Source organism: Aplysia californica, unplaced genomic scaffold (assembly GCF_000002075.1).
Source record: "Aplysia californica isolate F4 #8 unplaced genomic scaffold, AplCal3.0 scaffold00299, whole genome shotgun sequence".
NCBI classification, from domain to species: domain Eukaryota; kingdom Metazoa; phylum Mollusca; class Gastropoda; order Aplysiida; family Aplysiidae; genus Aplysia; species Aplysia californica.
In genome coordinates this window covers 347,833-365,541 of record NW_004797569.1, presented here as the reverse complement: position 1 = coordinate 365,541, position 17,709 = coordinate 347,833, and the positions used below count along the sequence as shown (strand labels likewise).

The 17,709-nt window shown below is 42.0% G+C and overlaps 1 protein-coding gene across 1 annotated transcript in view; it reads right to left on the bottom strand.

Moving 5' to 3' along the window:
• LOC101850344 (mismatch repair endonuclease PMS2) overlaps nt 1–17,709 on the bottom strand; it is a gene marked incomplete in the record, with an annotated part of 57,296 nt that overhangs the window by 18,972 nt on the left and 20,615 nt on the right. Inside the window, 6 exon segments of the mRNA XM_013084515.2 lie at nt 3,533–4,158; nt 6,537–6,648; nt 7,214–7,253; nt 8,546–8,621; nt 12,704–12,779; nt 15,287–15,366. Of these exon segments, the coding sequence (XP_012939969.1) occupies nt 3,533–4,158; nt 6,537–6,648; nt 7,214–7,253; nt 8,546–8,621; nt 12,704–12,779; nt 15,287–15,366 (1,010 nt within the window).

The following is a 17,709-nucleotide window of genomic DNA, read 5'->3' as shown; positions in this document are numbered from 1 at the left end:
CACACCAGTGTATGAAAGCTACACACCAGTGTATGAAAGCTACACACCAGTGCATGAAAGCTACACACCAGTGTATGAAAGCTACACACCAGTGCATGAAAGCTACACACCAGTGCATGAAAGCTACACACCAGTGCATGAAAGCTACACACCAGTGTAGTGCATGAAAGCTACACACCAGTGCATGAAAGCTACACACCAGTGTATGAAAGCTACACACCAGTGTATGAAAGCTACACACCAGTGTATGAAAGCTACACACCAGTGTATGAAAGCTACACACCAGTGACAGCTTTACCAGGACCAGACCAACGTTAACATGCAAAGAAGCTGAAAAGTCAAAGTGAATATCATATATCTGGATATATGTACAATACATTGATAGTGTGTTTGCGCGCGCGTGTGTGTGTGTATGTGTTTGGTTGTGCATGTATGTGCATCTGTGTGTGCGTGCACATATGTGTACCCATGCCTGTGTTTATGAATAATGTGAGAGTGTGTGTGTGTGTGTTTCTGTGTGTGTTTGTGTGTGCATGTGTGTGTGCACGCACGTGTACCCATGCCCGTGTTTATGAATAATATGTGTGTGTGTACCTAGCTGTGTGAGTGCATGTGTGTTTGGGTGCACGCATGAGTACCCATGCCCCTGTTTATAAATAATGTATGTATGAGTGTGTGTGTGCGTGTGTGTGCGCACCCAAGTGCGTGGCTGTGCATGTGTACACAAGAGTTCGTGCACAAACTGTATTGCAGCAAAACACGACACAATCCATTTCTCTGACTCTGGCATTGAAAAAACAATAAAGGTTCCTATTCTTTATCTAATTACAGAATAAACCTGAACAACTTGTTTTAAGAACAAAGACGACCAAAAAGTTAACTGATATTTACAGCAACTTCATTTTAAGAACAAAGACGATGTAAACTTTAACTGATATTTACAGTATCATTAAATCCATGTTGGATTTTAAACCTTTAAATAGAGGAATAGTATGCTACACATTTTTTACTAATATGCTGCTAGCCTTCATATTCATTCACTTTCTTTCAAAATAACGAAAATCAATATCAAAAGAATACCAGTCATATTTTTAATTTAAAAATTTAAAGCCTATTCCCAAAATGATCAGCGATATCTGTACCAGTAAAATGTAAGTCAGTGAAAAACAATATCAACAAAAAGGCGATTTCGTTAAGGTGCTTGCACCATCAAGCAAAATGCAACAATTTTAATTCCTATACAATTTGCATTTTCACCTGAATAACTTTGAATTTTTGTCAGCATCAAACCATTATACAACTTGTCTTTGCTGTAAATTCTATAATCTAAAAGACTTTTAGATTTTTTAGTTTTAGTAGAGGTTTTACGGCACTCGCAACTGCATAAGGTCATATGAGTGCCAGAAGATTAGAGGTGTTACAAGAGAGTAACAAACACCAAAAAGAAGAATGGGAGAAAAGGATGATAGATGTTTCATAGGAAAGAAGAAGCAAACCACACCAGAGCAACCGCCAACCACCCACTTAAAAGACTTTGATTTAAACAAAATAAAAGGACTAAGAATGATCAGGGACGGAACAAACCACCAACAACCTTTTGTCTGTCACAAGTAAGGTCACGTGACTGGAGGAAAGAACTTGATTGGTTCTGTTTGTTTTAGAAGAGGTTTTACGGCGCTCGCAACTGCATAAGGTCATATGAGCGCCAGAAGATCAGAGGTGTTACAAGAGAGTAACAAACATAAAAAAGAAGGAGGGGAGATAAGGACGACAGATGTTTGATAGGAAAGAAGAAGCAAACCAAACCAGAGCACCCGTCAACCACCCACTGAACTTGATTGGTGCGCAGAGATTGTTTAGTTAAGTTTTAGTAAGGTTTTACAGCCCTCACAACTGCATAAGGTCATATGAGAGCAAAGGGAAGGATGTCAACAGAGAAGTCCAAACGGGGAATCAGGCTTACTCTGCTCACCTCTCTTGCCCCAACAGCACAAAGTCTGCTTCGACTATCAAGGCACCCCGGAAATAGCAGTTCACAAGAGAGTGACAAACATACAAAATAAGAAAAATGATGAGAGGAAAGGTTGAGGAAAGAAACAGTAGCAGTTCCCCCTATATTGTTCCGACACAGTAGGATGAGCATGACATTGATAAATCAGCCCATTTACAATTACAATTTCTACTGTGTGTTTTGGCGCATGAGCGATGAATTACAGCGCTCGATACATAGATGGATAGATATGGATGTATAGATGGATGGACGGATGGATGGATGGATAAGTAGACATATATTGCGACAATACATAGAAAACTTAATCAGTCAATTTTTCGGCATATTTCTACCGTGCAAAAGAACATGGTTAACGTCCCATCTTTGGGAATGGCCTAAAGACACTGCAGTCAGAAGCACTGCTCGGGGGGGATGAGGCACGGCTGGTCAAGATCAATTTGACAAACGATAATTATTTCATGGTTTTTCGGATAAACCTCAGTCCAACAATGTGAACTTTCTATGTCGTGTTCCCCAGCCACGACAAACTCTTTGTTTAGTTTAGTAGCGGTTTCACGGCGCTCGCAACTGCATAAGGTCATATGAGCACCAAGGGGTGGGTGTCAACAGAGAACTCCTTACAGGGAATCAGACTTACTCTGCTGACCTCTCCACCTTCAACAGCACAAGGTCTGCTTCGACTATCAAGGCACCCCGGAAATAGCAGGTCACAAGAGTGTGACAAACATACAAAAGAAATAGAGGAAAATGACAATAATAACGATAAGGAAAGAAAAAGAAGCAGTTCCCTGTTGTAGATCAAGCAGTTATGAGCGTGACATGATGAATCAACCCATTTACAATTCTACTGTGTGCATGAACGAGAAATGTCCCCCCTTTGGGGATGGCCTAAAGACATTTCAGTCAGTGGCACCGCCCTGGGGGGGGGACGACGACACACTCTGTCAGCAAACTGTTCAACTGTGCGAGAAAACAAAGTCATTCAGAAGGGAGAAATTAACTGTTTCCTGCTTTAAAATTTTGTTCCTACGTTACGTATCTTTCCTTGCTTTCGTCAATATTTAGAAAGTGAATTTCGAAGAAATATTTCTGAAACACATGCAACTGCCACCACAGATTAACTCTTTAATCCCTGAGTTTTTTCCACCGTTTCCCGAAGTTTTTTCTACAGTCACCTAAACCTGGTGCACTGTGTCTCATTTTAACCCTAAAAGCTTGCCTCCAACTTCTAAATTGCGGAAATAAAGGCTTAGCCATTACTAAAAAAAAACTTGGTTCCAAAAAACAAGCGAAAACTAGCACTAAATAAAACGAAACGGTTGTCACTAGTATTGCATGCTCCCAGTTTCCGATTGGGAACAGGGTTATTACTGCCGGACCCTGATGGCTTTTAAAGAGTTAAGAAACTGCTTTGAAAGAACGTTGCATCCCTCTCAGCCCGGGTCAGCTTAGACTGGCAGGGTTGAAGCCTGTCTCCTAAATTACCAAAATTTGTCGATGGGACCATTTCCTACATCTTACCATGCTTATGACGGTTACACAAGGACCTTCCTGTTGTGGAGCATGAGGAGAAACATCTGAGACATCTTCCTTCAAATCATCCTCGCACACAGCGCTGTCAGCTTCTGCTGTTTCCTCTCCACTACACGCTGTTGCCGGCATGTCTTCAGAGGGAAGGGAACTTGAAATACTTTCAGATTTCTCGCTACCACCGAGCTGTTCATTAATTGCCTTGTTAGACTGACTCTGAGATTCCTCCTCCAACGAAACAGACAACTTTACACCCCGTTCAGGTACAGCACAGCTTGGGAAACCGTCAACACTAGATCTTTCTTCAATTTCTGAGCACTTTATTTCGTTATCAACGTCCGTATTTGTTGATGATCCAAAAGACTTTCTATCACTTTCAACTAAAATCACATTGTCATTTCCCCCTGTACCCTCTGGGTCTAACTCTGTGCCAGCAGAACACACTGGAGAACACATCTTGGAGGAACGACTTTCATCAGAGTCACGCGAGTCGGTCTTCGGCTCCTTCTTTTTTGGCGAGTACCGAGACAAAAACTGAGTGATGGACCCCGTTTCATTCGAGGAGCCGAACCGAGAGGGGAGACTGGAGGACTTGTTCATCTCGAGGGAGGCCATCTCTGCAACCAACGAAAACAACAATACATTATAGGAGAAATTCTCACTCCATGGACTTACATGCTATGTTTGGTCAACCCTTCTATATGGCTGTGAATGCTGGACAATCACTAAAGACAGTGAAAATAAAATAGAAGCAACAGAAATGTGGTTTCTTAGGAGACTGCTAAGAGTATCGTGGAAGGAAAAGAAATCAAATGAGGTAGTGCTTGATGAAGCCCACGTGGGACGCTCAATGTTAAAAACAATCAGGAAACGACAAATGCAGTTTTTGGGACACCTGAATAGACATAAGGGTCTTGAACATCTAGCTCTCACTGGCAAAATTGAGGGCAAGCGAGGCAGGGGTAGGCCCAGAACAACATACTTAGGGAACCTAAACAAATGGGTAACAGGGAAAAATCAGGGAAACGTAGCTTTTCTGAGAGCATCCAAGCAAAGGAATGAATGGAAAATCATGATCGCCGATGTCTGTCGCAGATCTGGCACTGGATGATGATGATGGACTTACATTTGCAACATGACTCTCACAATAAAAGATTGAAGCACTTCATCAAGGCTGTTCATATTAACCCTTGAAGCCCCATGCACGAATATTTTCAGCAGCGTTTGTACCTCCCATCGTCCCAAGAGCAGCATATATTCTCATTCTCGCGCATTTTTCGAAATTAGTGAACCTAATTAAACTTTGATCTTCATAATATTTGTTCATTTACCTTTAAACACTGTTATACTATGTTATTATCTAAACCTCATTACAAAGACACAACAACACTTTTTTGAATGCTCGCCTCTTTTTAAAAAAAAATTATACTGCTGTATTGGCTGGGACAGGGGTAAAGGAGCGCACAAAAATGGCTGGGGCAGGAAGGGTTAAAGGATATCTCAGACCCATACAGCACAGATGATGCTATATATTCATAAAGTAGGACACAGATTATAATCTGTTCATCCCCTACAGTTTTATTTCTATATCGCTCACAAGCAGTTCAACTGTTCTACACACCATGCCGCGCAGCACAGCTCACTGTTTCAAACAATGACCTGGGTTTTTTTAATTCTTTCATTGTCCCAGGCCATCACTCACAACACAAAGTTCGGGAATGTTTTAATACCTTGTCAAACTAACGTTTGATGCGTGGAAAGGGACATGAGAGAAATGAAGCTCACTTGGAACGAGCTTGGAAGGATGGCTCAGGACAGAGATAAATGGAAGAAGCTTGCATGTGGCCTATACCCTGCCAGGGGTGAAAGGCATTGATGATGATGAAACTAACGTCTGCCTTACTCCTGGCTTTGGAGCAACTCGCTACCATACAATTACAAACTTCTATCTGCTCAATACCTTATCTGGAGAAATTTTACGTAAAAAATTTTGAGTTTCACAACATGTGAAGCTTTTTAGAATGCAATTCCTGTGAATATATTGATGGCCACTCCGAATGATCTTACGATTTTGATACAGCAGATAGAACATTTCGTTTCTAATCTCACGGTTTTAGAAACTCAAAACGGCCAAAAATGTCAGATAGAACTTTGTAATTCTGAGGCAGCAAACTGTTGCTTTTCTAAGGGCAAAGTGGCACTGAGCAAACACAAGGGCTGTGTGCACAGGGGATGTTACAAGTAGACAGCTGCACGTAACAGTGAAGCAGGGTCTGATTGTTTTTCTTCCTTATACATCAGGAGAGTAGGGATCGGCTGGTTTGTGAAAGCCAAATTATGAATTTTTAAAAATCAAAACCAGGGGAGTTACAATCGTAATACAGCAGAACATAACAAAAGCGGGACTTTTAATTCCAGAAGAAAAATCCCACTGCAGGCAAGTTCCCGCTATCGGAATACAAATAGGAATTACCGAAAAATCACACACTGCACGCTCTCCTCTTCTTTTACAGTCTCTTTGGCCTAGCCTAGGCCTAAGGCTATGGCACATTACATTTGGAGGGGCTCACGTAACGCGTCTCTCCGCATCATCTCTCTCTGCCGCCTGCCCCACCTCACTCATCACAGGACTGGCCAATAACATCGCCACACTGCTGACTGCCTGTTTGGAGCCCACCTACAGACTTACTCTGCTCACCTCTCTAGCTTCAACAGCACTAGGTCTGCTTTGACTATCAAGGCACCCCGGAAATAGCGGGTGACAAGATGTGACAAACATACAAAAGAAGTAGAGGAAAATGACAATAATAAGGATAAGGAAAGAAAAAGCAGCAGTTCCCTGTTGTAGATCAGGCACAGTTATAAGCGTGACATGATGAATCAACCCATTTACAATTCAACTGTGCTTGAACGAGAAATGTCCCCCCTTTGGTAATGGCCTAAAGACACTACAGTCAGTGGCACTGCCCCGTATTTATTTTTCAAATGAACTTACTTGAGCTTTTGGGTGCTCTGGAAGGAGAGGCAGCCACGGCAGACTCGTTCCTGGCAAAGGCACTGCTGAATGACCGCTTCAGTTTGGACAGCGTGTCCGTCCCGTTGTCACCCTGGGTTGTTTTATAGTCAGTTTTAGTAGAGGTTTTAAGGCGCTCGCAACTGCATAAGGTCATATGAGCGTCACAAGATTAGAGGTGTTACAAGAGAGTAACAAACACACAAAAGGAGGAAGGGAGATAGAGACGATAGATTTTTTATAGGAAAGAAGGAGCAAACCACACCAGAGCACCCGCCAACCACCCACCAACCAGGGTTGACTGTTAGCAACATAACCAGAGAGGTAAAGGACGTTTCAGTTTTAGGAAAGGTTTTACGGCACTTGTGACACAAACAGGTCATAGTAGTGCTGAAGATTGACGGTGTAACTGGAAAGAAACATACAAAGAAAAGAAAAGGAGGGGAGATAACAATGATTACAGTTTGGAAAACACCGTGACCATGGCATGGTTGTACAGTAAGCTGAGCTGTTTATATTTCTGGGACTTTTCAGCACAAACTTTGAGGTGTGGTCACTCTCCACAGATTATATACGTTACGTTTCCAGTGCCCCCCCCTCCCCCACTTTTTCGTGTACTGTCAAACTCAGTTATCAAATACTCGTACTTTAACTATTACCTGTGATGGATTTGATGGAGGATAACTGTGTACCTTGGACCTGTAATGAAAAACACTTATTAAGAACAAAAAACTTTTTGTCTTTCATGTTCATTGAAGTTGAGCCCCTTACTTGACACTAAACAAGTCATTTCAAAAGACTTGCGTTAGTTAATATTTCTTTTTGGGCTAAAATATAAGTTTACACTGTCCCCCCCCCCCCCCCCCTTCCCTCAAGAGTTAAAATAGATAGATTTTTTATAGGGAAGAAGGAGCAAACCACACCAGAGCACCTGCCAACGACCCACCAACCAGGGTTGACTGTTAGCAACATAGCCAGAGAGAATACAAAACAAACAAAAACAAAAACCAAAAACAAATTCTATGCCCTGGGAGTAGCCTAAGAATGGAAATGTTCCTGAAAGGATGAGAGAAATTTTCACCCCACTTATCTCTTTAAACCTTGAGTTCTTTCCAACGTTTCCCAGGGTTTTTTCGACAGTCACCTAAACCTGGTGCACTATTACTCAATATAACCCCAAAAGCTTGCCTCCAACTTCTAAATGGCGGAAACATAGGCTTAGTCAGTCATTACTGAAAAAAAACTTAGTTCGGGAATAGTAATAGTTCCGAAAAACAAGCAAAAGCTAGCACTAAATGAAATGAAATAGTTGTCACTAGTATCGGACGCTCCCATGGGGAACAGGGTTATTACTGGCGGATGCTCCTAGCATCCGATGAGGTTTAAAAAGTTAAAGCTGAATCTGGAACTCCAGCAGGCTGCTCGTGTTCGTAACCACCTGCACGACAATAGACTGACTTTTCAAAGCTTGAGTGTCCTTACCTTACTTCGCTTTTCTGATCCAGCGGCCATTTGAGTTTTAGCCCTTTGGCCTGTATTGAGCGTCCTTGAAAACAGCACACACTGGCTTTTACCGGCCCGACACATCCGTCTTTAGAGCAGGCTTCGAAGTACGAACATTCCTCTCTAAATTTAGATGCTGACATTCTAGGTCTTTGTATGTGAAATTTCATTACAATACGTCGCTTAGATCAAAAGCAAAAGCAATTTCTTTGCTCCACCCCCTAAACCTCTGAAAACTACCAAAATAATTTCAATTTGGTTCTGGGAAGCCATCAGCTGGCCGCCATTTTGGTTCTGCTGTGCTGACCTGCTGATCTATTTATAGAGCCAAGAGGGCTAAGGCCCCTTACATCTGATATTTGATAGTATGAGTTTTACACCCTTTCCAACACTCAAAGGACATTTAAGAGGTAGTGCACAATACCATGCGAACTACCTGTGAGCCATATCGTGAGATCTGTCAAGCGAAAAAACAGGACAGGACTTACAATGCTGACAACTTTGCTAAACTGCTTCTCTGATCCGGGGAATCCTCTTGACCTGGAACTCCAACTTTTGGCGAGACTGAAACAAATCATTTAAAAAAGAATTACCTCAATGCAAAAAGTGGAAACTATTTTTCGGTCCAAATTTTAAAAAAGTACATAAGTAGATCGCTGTCGCACTAAAATAAATAATACAAGTAGCCTTTGTGCTGCACATACCCCCGCTTAACAGCAAGTTCTATGCAATTTACACTAGAGCTGGGTTGCGAGCGCAAGAACGAAACTGAATCGCCACTCTTGTCTGCGGAACGCGATTCACGATTCACCTCAGCGGAAATCGGAACAGTATCGCCTTCCGATTCCCGATTCACTCTCCCGCCGCTGTCACCACCTTGTGGCTGGTTTGTAAACTACTGCTGAGTCGAGTCGCGAGCGCAAGAACGGAACGGAACACTTAGTATGGCTCCCCTTATTTTACAAAAGATGGTATAGTCCAACCCCCCTATTACAACAAAATGAACGGGGTCCAACTAATAGACAGAAGGAATTTTATGGAGCCATTGTTTTAGCGAATCATGGGGTGGGGGGGATGTATGGGGGTCGCTAATTCAGGTCAGTAGATAGAGCAGTGCAACAAAGGGTGGGGGGGGAGAGGTTGGCGGGGACAAAAGAGTGGGACTCGCCCTCGTCAAGCGGCTTTGATATGACACTGTTCCGTTTCAGTCAGTGTTCCGCCGCAGTTCCACGTGGGCTCGCGTACTCGCGGTTATTTGAAGCCGACTGAATCGTGAATCGCCACTCCCATATTTGGCGAGCAGGATCCAGCTCTACTTTACACACTATACATTTTTGTCCCAACAGAGCCGAGAACAGTCAGAAACATTCTCTGCCAGGGGGCTCTCGTGGTCTAGAGGTTAAAGTGTTGGCCTCTCAGTCTCATTCAAAGGTCCAGGGTTCGAATCCGGGTAGTGACCGAACAATTTTCTTCTCTAAAATTGTCTCCTTTCACCTCCTTTCCTGCTCTCTAGCAATGTTCTGTCGAATGCTTTCGTCTCCTCTTTCTGCCCCCACCCCCTCACCTCCTCTGCCCCCTCCTCTGGGCTCCTGACTCTTTCTGCAGCCTTTCTACTGCTACTCCTTGGCTCCTTCTTACTGCTGTCTTTAATCCACACCCCTGATCTTCTGGTAGGAAAGATCTACACCTAGCCTTCTCGGACAAATGCGAAAAATCTCGGAGGGCCCGTGTGAAAGTTGCGCACGTCAAAGATCCCTTGGTGGTCTAAAATCGATAAGAGTAGGCTTCGGCCGCCATCCTGGCAAAATTCAAAATTTCCTACGAACTGAAAATATTAGGTGTGTCCCGCGCGCTCAGGACCTTATGCAGTTGTGAGCGCCGTAAAACACTTACCAAAAAGAAAAAACAAAATTCTCTGTCCACTGGGAAGGTGCTACTCTTGCCCCACAACCTCCCTGGCTTTGGGGAAGCAACTTTTGGTCTCACCCACATTTTTCTCCTTCCGCTCCCTTCTGTCGTCTGTCAACTGGAGGCAAAGACTAGAAAAACACAGACTCCCCGAACCTCAGAGAGCCAACTGCCTCTCAAATGACCGGTTTGTGTATAAAGTTTTTTATTTTTAAATATAAGTGTCTTGTACCCCACATCGCCACAATTGACATAATTTGGTCGATTTTAAGTACAAGGGGGCTATCCCGAGAAATGCTGTTTGGAGAAAATCGAAGGCAAAGTTTTTGCCCCTTGTTCAGTTTCTTTAAAAGACGAGGAGAGTTTTCTCTATAACCAAACAAATATACACACCAATGAAACTAATTTTCTCCTATAAGTCAGGCAATGCCCACTTTTGGTGTAGGTTAAGATTTCTGGAAACCCCCGGAATCTGGGTTAGCCCGGTTGTCCTTAAAAGCAACTATTTTTTAAAAAAGAGGGGGACTGCTCCAACCCCGCCTGTCTGGGCCACCCCGCCCCGCCGACAGGGATACAGCGTCCCAGATGACATTGACATGTCTCCATTACAACATTCTCGGGGGCTCTCGTGGCCTAGAGGTTAAAGTTTTCACCTCTCACTCAATAGGTCGCGAGTTCGAATCTGGATGAAGACAGAAAATTTTCTCTTCTAAATTTTTTTTCCTTTCACATCCTTTTCTGCTCTCTACCAACGTTCTGTTGTAAAACAGATGGGCACTTCCTATGGCGTCCGGGTCACACTGCAGTGGGTGCCAGGCCATTCTGGAGTACCAGGGAATGAGACTGCAGACCAGCTATCAAGACTGGAGCAAGCCTGCCCCAGATAGACAAAGCCGCCTCTTTACAGACCTGCAGAGGGATCATCCAAGCCAAAAGCAGAGACAAGTGGCTAAACAGATGGGCCAACGCAGAAACAGGAAGATCTCTCTCCAGGTACATGGACAAACCCAACCCCAAAGACTCTTCGAATGTTTTATGTAGAGCCGATCAGACTTTGATCTTTAGAGCCCGCACAGGACACTTACACACCAACAAGCACATAAACAGAATTAATCCCATCTGGGAACCCCATTGCAGACACTGTGACTACCACGAGGAGACCGTTGAACATCTTCTCCTTCACTGCCCAAACCTGGCAGTTCTTTGATGCAGGCTCCTGCACACACCTACAAACTTACAAAACCTGCTCTACTCTGGCGTTGATCAGATGACAAGGACATGTGGTTACTTGAGGGAGGCATTGCGCAGCCAAGAGCGAAATTCTCGCAGCTAAAGGGAATTGAAAACAACAACAACAACCGATGTTCTGTTGTCTGACTTTGCCTTGCCCCCCACCCCCTCACCTCTTTTGCCCCCTCCTCTGGGCTCCTAACTCTTTCTGCAGCCTTTTTACTGCTACTCTCTGGCTTACTGCTGTCTTTTTCATCCACATCCCTGATCTTATGGTAGGAAAGATCTACACCTAGATTTCTCGGACAAATGCGAAAAATCTCGGAGGTCTCGTGGGCAAGTTGCCCACGTTAAAGATCCCTTGGTGGTCCAAAATCGATAAGAGTTGTCTTCGGCCGCCATCCAGGCAAAATTCAACATTTCCTACCAACTGAAAATGTTCAATGTGTCCTGTGCGTTCATATGACCGTATGCAGTTGTGAGTGCCGTAAAACACTTACAAAAAAACAAAAACCAACAAAAACCTCCCAAAATTCTCCCCTCACAAGAATCAATCTCAGGTTTTCTGCTTGCTGCAGTAAAGCACCTAATCGCTACAACACAGGTGCCAAAAAGTGATACCACTACAGAATGAAAAAATAAAGCATTTTATCTAGACTATTACTATAGGCTTTTTTAGTAAGTTTTACTGCATTTGCAGCACAATAAGGTACTGTAAGTGCCGAAGATCAGAGGTGTTACAACAGAGTAACAAACACAAAACTGAAGGAGAGATAAGGACAAATGATGTTTTATAAGAAAGAAGGAGGAAACCCCACCAGAGCACCCGCCATTAGAGGTGTTACAAGAGAGTAACAAACACAAAAAAGAAGAAAGGGAGATAAGGACGATAGATATTTCATAGGAAAGAAGGAGCAAACCCCACCAGAGCACCCCCCAACCACCCACACTCTAAGCTTTGATCAACATTAAAAATACCAGTTACTCTGAACACAAAACGTCAAAACATGAAAAACAATCACATACTTGCATGGGGATCTCAAAATGTGTCATAACGCGGTGGAATCAGGCTCTCCTCAAGTTTTGGGCATGTAGAGTTATTGGCATCATCTTAAAGCTTGTTTACTTGTCTGTATTTGGTTGGGAAAAAAAATCCGTTTATCTTGAATACAAGTCGAGAAATTTGCAAATGAAGGAGGTGGGGTCACCTGGTTTCAGAGGTAAAATTAGTGAGAAATTGGCCGCCAAAGGTTAGTTATTTCCTTAGCTTAAGAGTCCGTGGTAACTGAAAATTTACATTTTTCGTGCCTTCAATCAACGTTTTTCAGTCAATTCCACACAGAAATGAGTTCTTTAACGGGCATAAAAGATGTTGAGCCAAAAACCAAAAATCCTTTAAAAATTCACAAACCTGCGGAAAAATGTAAGTTTCTTCACTTTGATTGTTTTAACGAGAGCCTGATTCCACCACGCTGCCTCACAAATGTTTCCTAAAGAAAAAGACTTACCTGTCAGCTGGGGAGCTAAAACATTGTGCATTTTGTAAACAGAGGTCGTCGGCTCAAACATCTGAATCAAAGAGCTCTGAAATAATTGGAAATTATTTTGGTTATTTTGGTTACTTTAGTGTAAGAAAATGATTTGCTGAAACAATTTATTCTCATCATTAATGCTTCCATTTCACTTTTCAGAGTTTGGGTAAAGCCCAGGGACACAACCTTTCCATTAATGATTTCCATTTCACTTTTCAGAGTTTGGGAAAAGCCAAGGGACACAAACTTCCACGTCAAAACAACATAGCAAAAAAAAAATCCATTCTTCCCTGCTTTCAAGGCAATCGCAGCAAATTGGTCGCTTTAACTCCCTTACGACTGGGCCCTTTCACCAGTCACAAGCGTTGAAGACTGCTGTTTTGGGGGTATTTCAATAAATCACAACAACTCTCAGAATTACCCTATTGTAATTATTTTTTGACACAGTAAAGTAACATTCAAGCTTAATCTAATACAAAAAACTAAATTGTCTAAGTCTAATACTTTAATTTGTATGATTTTTTAAAAATTGGCATGAATTTGATTTTCCGAAAAATTTCCAGAGACGTGACAAGTAGAATGAAATTCACTACAACAACAAAAATAAAAGTTCAAAGAGTTCTGGTTTGATTTGTATCCATGTGCGAGTGTTTGGTGAAAATATAAAAGCTGGTCTGTGCATTGATTCAGACCCATACACTGAATTACATGAGACAGATGTACGGCACGACATTGTGATTTCCTTGCGCGAAAAACAACACCACTACTAGTGCTAGATCTAGCCCTAGAACTATGACTCGGGCCGTGTTCGGGTACATATCCAGGATCCTAACTATTAGACACATCATATTCTGAGACACTAGAACTTGTAAAACGTACAGAAGTATAGAAAACAGCGAAATTATGTGATTCTTGTCCATGCGACTTCTTCGACCGTTACTACGACGCGACTGTCGGATTACTATCAGCTGTATAGAAAAAAACAAAGCGCGAGTTCCGGTCTGTTCAACCCCAGTTGGGGTCACTGTCCTTCACCTTCAATAACTTAAAAACTACCGGCCCCAGAGATACGAAACGAAGTCTAAGTAGCTCAGGCTTGGCCAAACAAGGGTACAAGGCGGGCCCCCGATCCGTGCGTGATTTGTAGAGCGAAAAAAAATTCCAAGTTGGTCACGCAGGGCTTGTGGGAGCCGTCACGAGCGTCGTGGCGGGGGTCACGCAACTGTTGTGTGAACCGTCTGAAGTGAGTTAAAGGACAAGCGGGCTAACCCAGATTTCGGAGGTTTCCAGAAATCTTGACCAACACCAAAAGTGGGCATTACCCTAATTAAGTTTGGTTTCATTGGTGTGTATATTTATTGCTTGGTAATAGAGAAAACTCTCCCTGACTTAGAAACTGAATAAGGGGCAAAAACTTAACCTTCGATTTTCTCAAAACAACATTTTTCGGGATAGCCCGCTAGTGCTTAAAAGCAACCAATTATGCTTTGCATTTGTGCCGTTCATGGCTTAGTGGTTAGGCTCTCTGAATTGCAACCTTAAGGTCGTGAGTTCGAATCTCGTCAGGGGCCCAACGTTCTCACCTTGGGAAAGGCACTTTACACGCACATTCTTCACTTCAGCCAGACGAGAATGGGTACCTGCTATAAACAGTAGACAGCGAAAAATCTTGTCAGACTGTTGGTGTTTCACTGATTCAGCCTGCAGCACTGCTCACAGCGGCTGACTATCTCCTGTGTTTTGACGCAAAGCCACTCCGAGCGGATCTTATCTATTGCTCCCTTTTCTTTGCATCACTTTCCCCTCGCCTTCTCCCCCGATTGCTTACATTTCAACCCTTTTTTTCTGGTTATATTGAATAGCATTTTGTATTCTGAACATTTCTGTATGCCACACATATGGTTTTATCAAATTTATATATTTCTTTATGAATTATTTTTATCAGGGAGCAGCCCACCTGTGAGGGAAAGAAAAGAAGAACAACCGACCAATGGCCCCCCTTCAACCTCCCACAGCATCAACGCCATGGAACAAGACAAAACGCTGAGGAGTATGTGAGGCATCATGGTGAAATCAGGTGCACGCCAAAATAATGAAATTGAATAAACTGGTATTTTTCTGTATCCCAGAGGGGTACAGGACTAATCAATGAATACACACATCAATGATACGAAACAGACATCGAATAAACTTTTAAATCTCTCCAAAGGATAAAATCAAAATTCTTTGACTGGCCTTTCTTAGAAAGATTTGGCATGACGGAATTTGGACTTCCTCCACTTGGGACACCTACTACCTACTGTTCTGCCGTAAGCTGACGAATCTCCTTTTTTTCTTCACAGCAGTTTTGAGAAAAAAAGACTGTCATCGTAATTATTTAAAATAGTCATTTCGAAATTTGAATTCTAATTTATTGAAAAACTAGTCACAGTTTCAATTTCATTTTTTCTCACAAGTAGGGTAACTGATCAGGCTTTCGATTTAAAAAACAAAAACTTTTGGCACCAAAATGAGAAAAGGCGTTTTGTCAGCTTACGATAGTGTGTGTTTGTGTCTCACCTTTATAACAGCAAGTAAACGACGCTCCCCCTCAACAAAAATCTGTCTCTTATCTGGTGTTACATTCACATCTACTGACTCTGAAAACGGTAAATGAATAACATAAAGTTAAGATAATCTATTACTGTATAGGTCAAACGCCGCTCAACACTGTAAGGTTATTTAAGAGTCGAGAACTCCCAATGTAACGTTCATCTTCAACGGTATTGAGCCAGTTGGATAGAGAGATCCAAAACCTCCCCCAAAACAACTCACGTTCAGAATGGCCAAATTTGGATTCGAACCAGGGCCATCCGCTCTGTGGTCCAGCAAACTACCAACAGAGCTAAAGATGCACCAGTTATTTAATAGATAAGACGAGATAAAAATTTATTGATCTCCACAAAGAGGAACTTGTGGCATGGTAAATACATACACCTACATGATCTTATCACCTCTCACTCTCATCGTGAGCACACACTCACTCACTCACTCACTCTGACACACACAGGTGCACACGCATGAATAGCTATAGGAAAGACTTACAAAGTAATGTTATTTTCGTTTACATGACACTGACTGAAGAGCTCATATAGTTGACGGTAAAAATGAATTTTTGAACCTGTTGGCTTTTGCTTTTTGAAAAATAAAATGTTTGTTTCTTCTAACTGATAAAGTTCGAGGCAAAGATTCACAACACAATGTTATATTCTCTCTCTTTATTTCTCTCCTTTTCAAATAAAAATAATCTTTATGAACTGGTTAAAATGCAGCACTCATGAGCAGTGCTTAAGATTTTTTTTCATTTCTAGTTTTATAAGTCATATAAGTGCCAACATTATTTTTTTAAAAACATTTCACACAAATTGTCAAATCTCATTCCCTCAGAAACAAACAGAAAACAAAATCAGTCACTACCAAGAGTCACAACTTAACATGTTGGCACGGATATTTTGGCTATTTAGTAGCTAAATTGCACAAAGTTCTTTCTTAAATCATATTCAGACTTTCGGAGCATTCAAGTGAAGGGAAAAACATCAGATAAGAGATATGATAAATGTGAGGCATCCTGGTGAAATCAGGCTCTCGTCAAAATTACGAAATTAAAGAAATCGGCATTTAGTTGCCGTTGGGCAATTTTTTTCTTATTTTCTCTTTCTGGCTCAACATCTTTTACACCCATTTAAAAATACATTTTTGTGTGGATTTTACTGAAAAACATTGAATAAAGGCACAAAAAATGTAAATTTTCAGTTTCCAAGGACTCTCAGGCTACAGAAGTTACCTAACTTTGGCGGTCATTTTCTCGCAAATTTCACCTCTGAAACCAAGCGACCCTGACCTCCTTCAATCACAAAAATCTCGACTTCTATTCAAGATAGGTATTTTTTTCACCAAAAGGAAGGCAAAACAACAGGCCTTAAGATGAAACCAATAACCCCATATGCCCAAAAATTGACGAGCGCCTGATTCCACCACGTCGAAACACAAATTGTAATTATCCAGATGCTGGCATAATAGGTTTGGTCTCTCTCGCTCGCTCTCTCACACAGACACACACACACACACACGCAATATAATATGCCTGTACTCACAAACAGACCCACAATCACAGGCATATGATATAAATAAACAATTATTGTTAACAACAATAATGTTCAAGCTGAATGCAAAAATCAGTATTCTGATAGTAATCTGATGGGGGGGCGGGTTGTAGAGATTTTACGGCGCTCGCAACTGCATAAAGTCATATCAACGCCAGAAGATTAGAGGTGTTACAAGAGAGAAACAAACATAAAAAAGAAGGGGAAATAAGGACGATAGATGTTTCATAGGAAAGAAGGAGCAAACCACACCAGAGCACCCACCAACCACCCACCAACCAGGGTTGACTGTTAGCAACATAACCAGAGAGGTAAAGGACGTTTCAGTTTTTGTAAGAGTTTTACGGCACTTGCAACACAATAAGGTCATATAAGTGCCGAAGATTGACGGTGTAACTGGAAAGAAACATACAAAGAAAAGAAAAGGAGGGGAGATAACAATGATTACAGTTTGGAAAACACCGTGACCATGGCATGGTTGTACAGTAAGCTGAGCTGTTTATATTTCTGGGACTTTTCAGCACAAACTTTGAGGTGTGGTCACTCTCCACAGATTATATACGTTACGTTTCCAGTGCCCCCCCCTCCCCCACTTTTTCGTGTACTGTCAAACTCAGTTATCAAATACTCGTACTTTAACTATTACCTGTGATGGATTTGATGGAGGATAACTGTGTACCTTGGACCTGTAATGAAAAACACTTATTAAGAACAAAAAACTTTTTGTCTTTCATGTTCATTGAAGTTGAGCCCCTTACTTGACACTAAACAAGTCATTTCAAAAGACTTGCGTTAGTTAATATTTCTTTTTGGGCTAAAATATAAGTTTACACTGTCCCC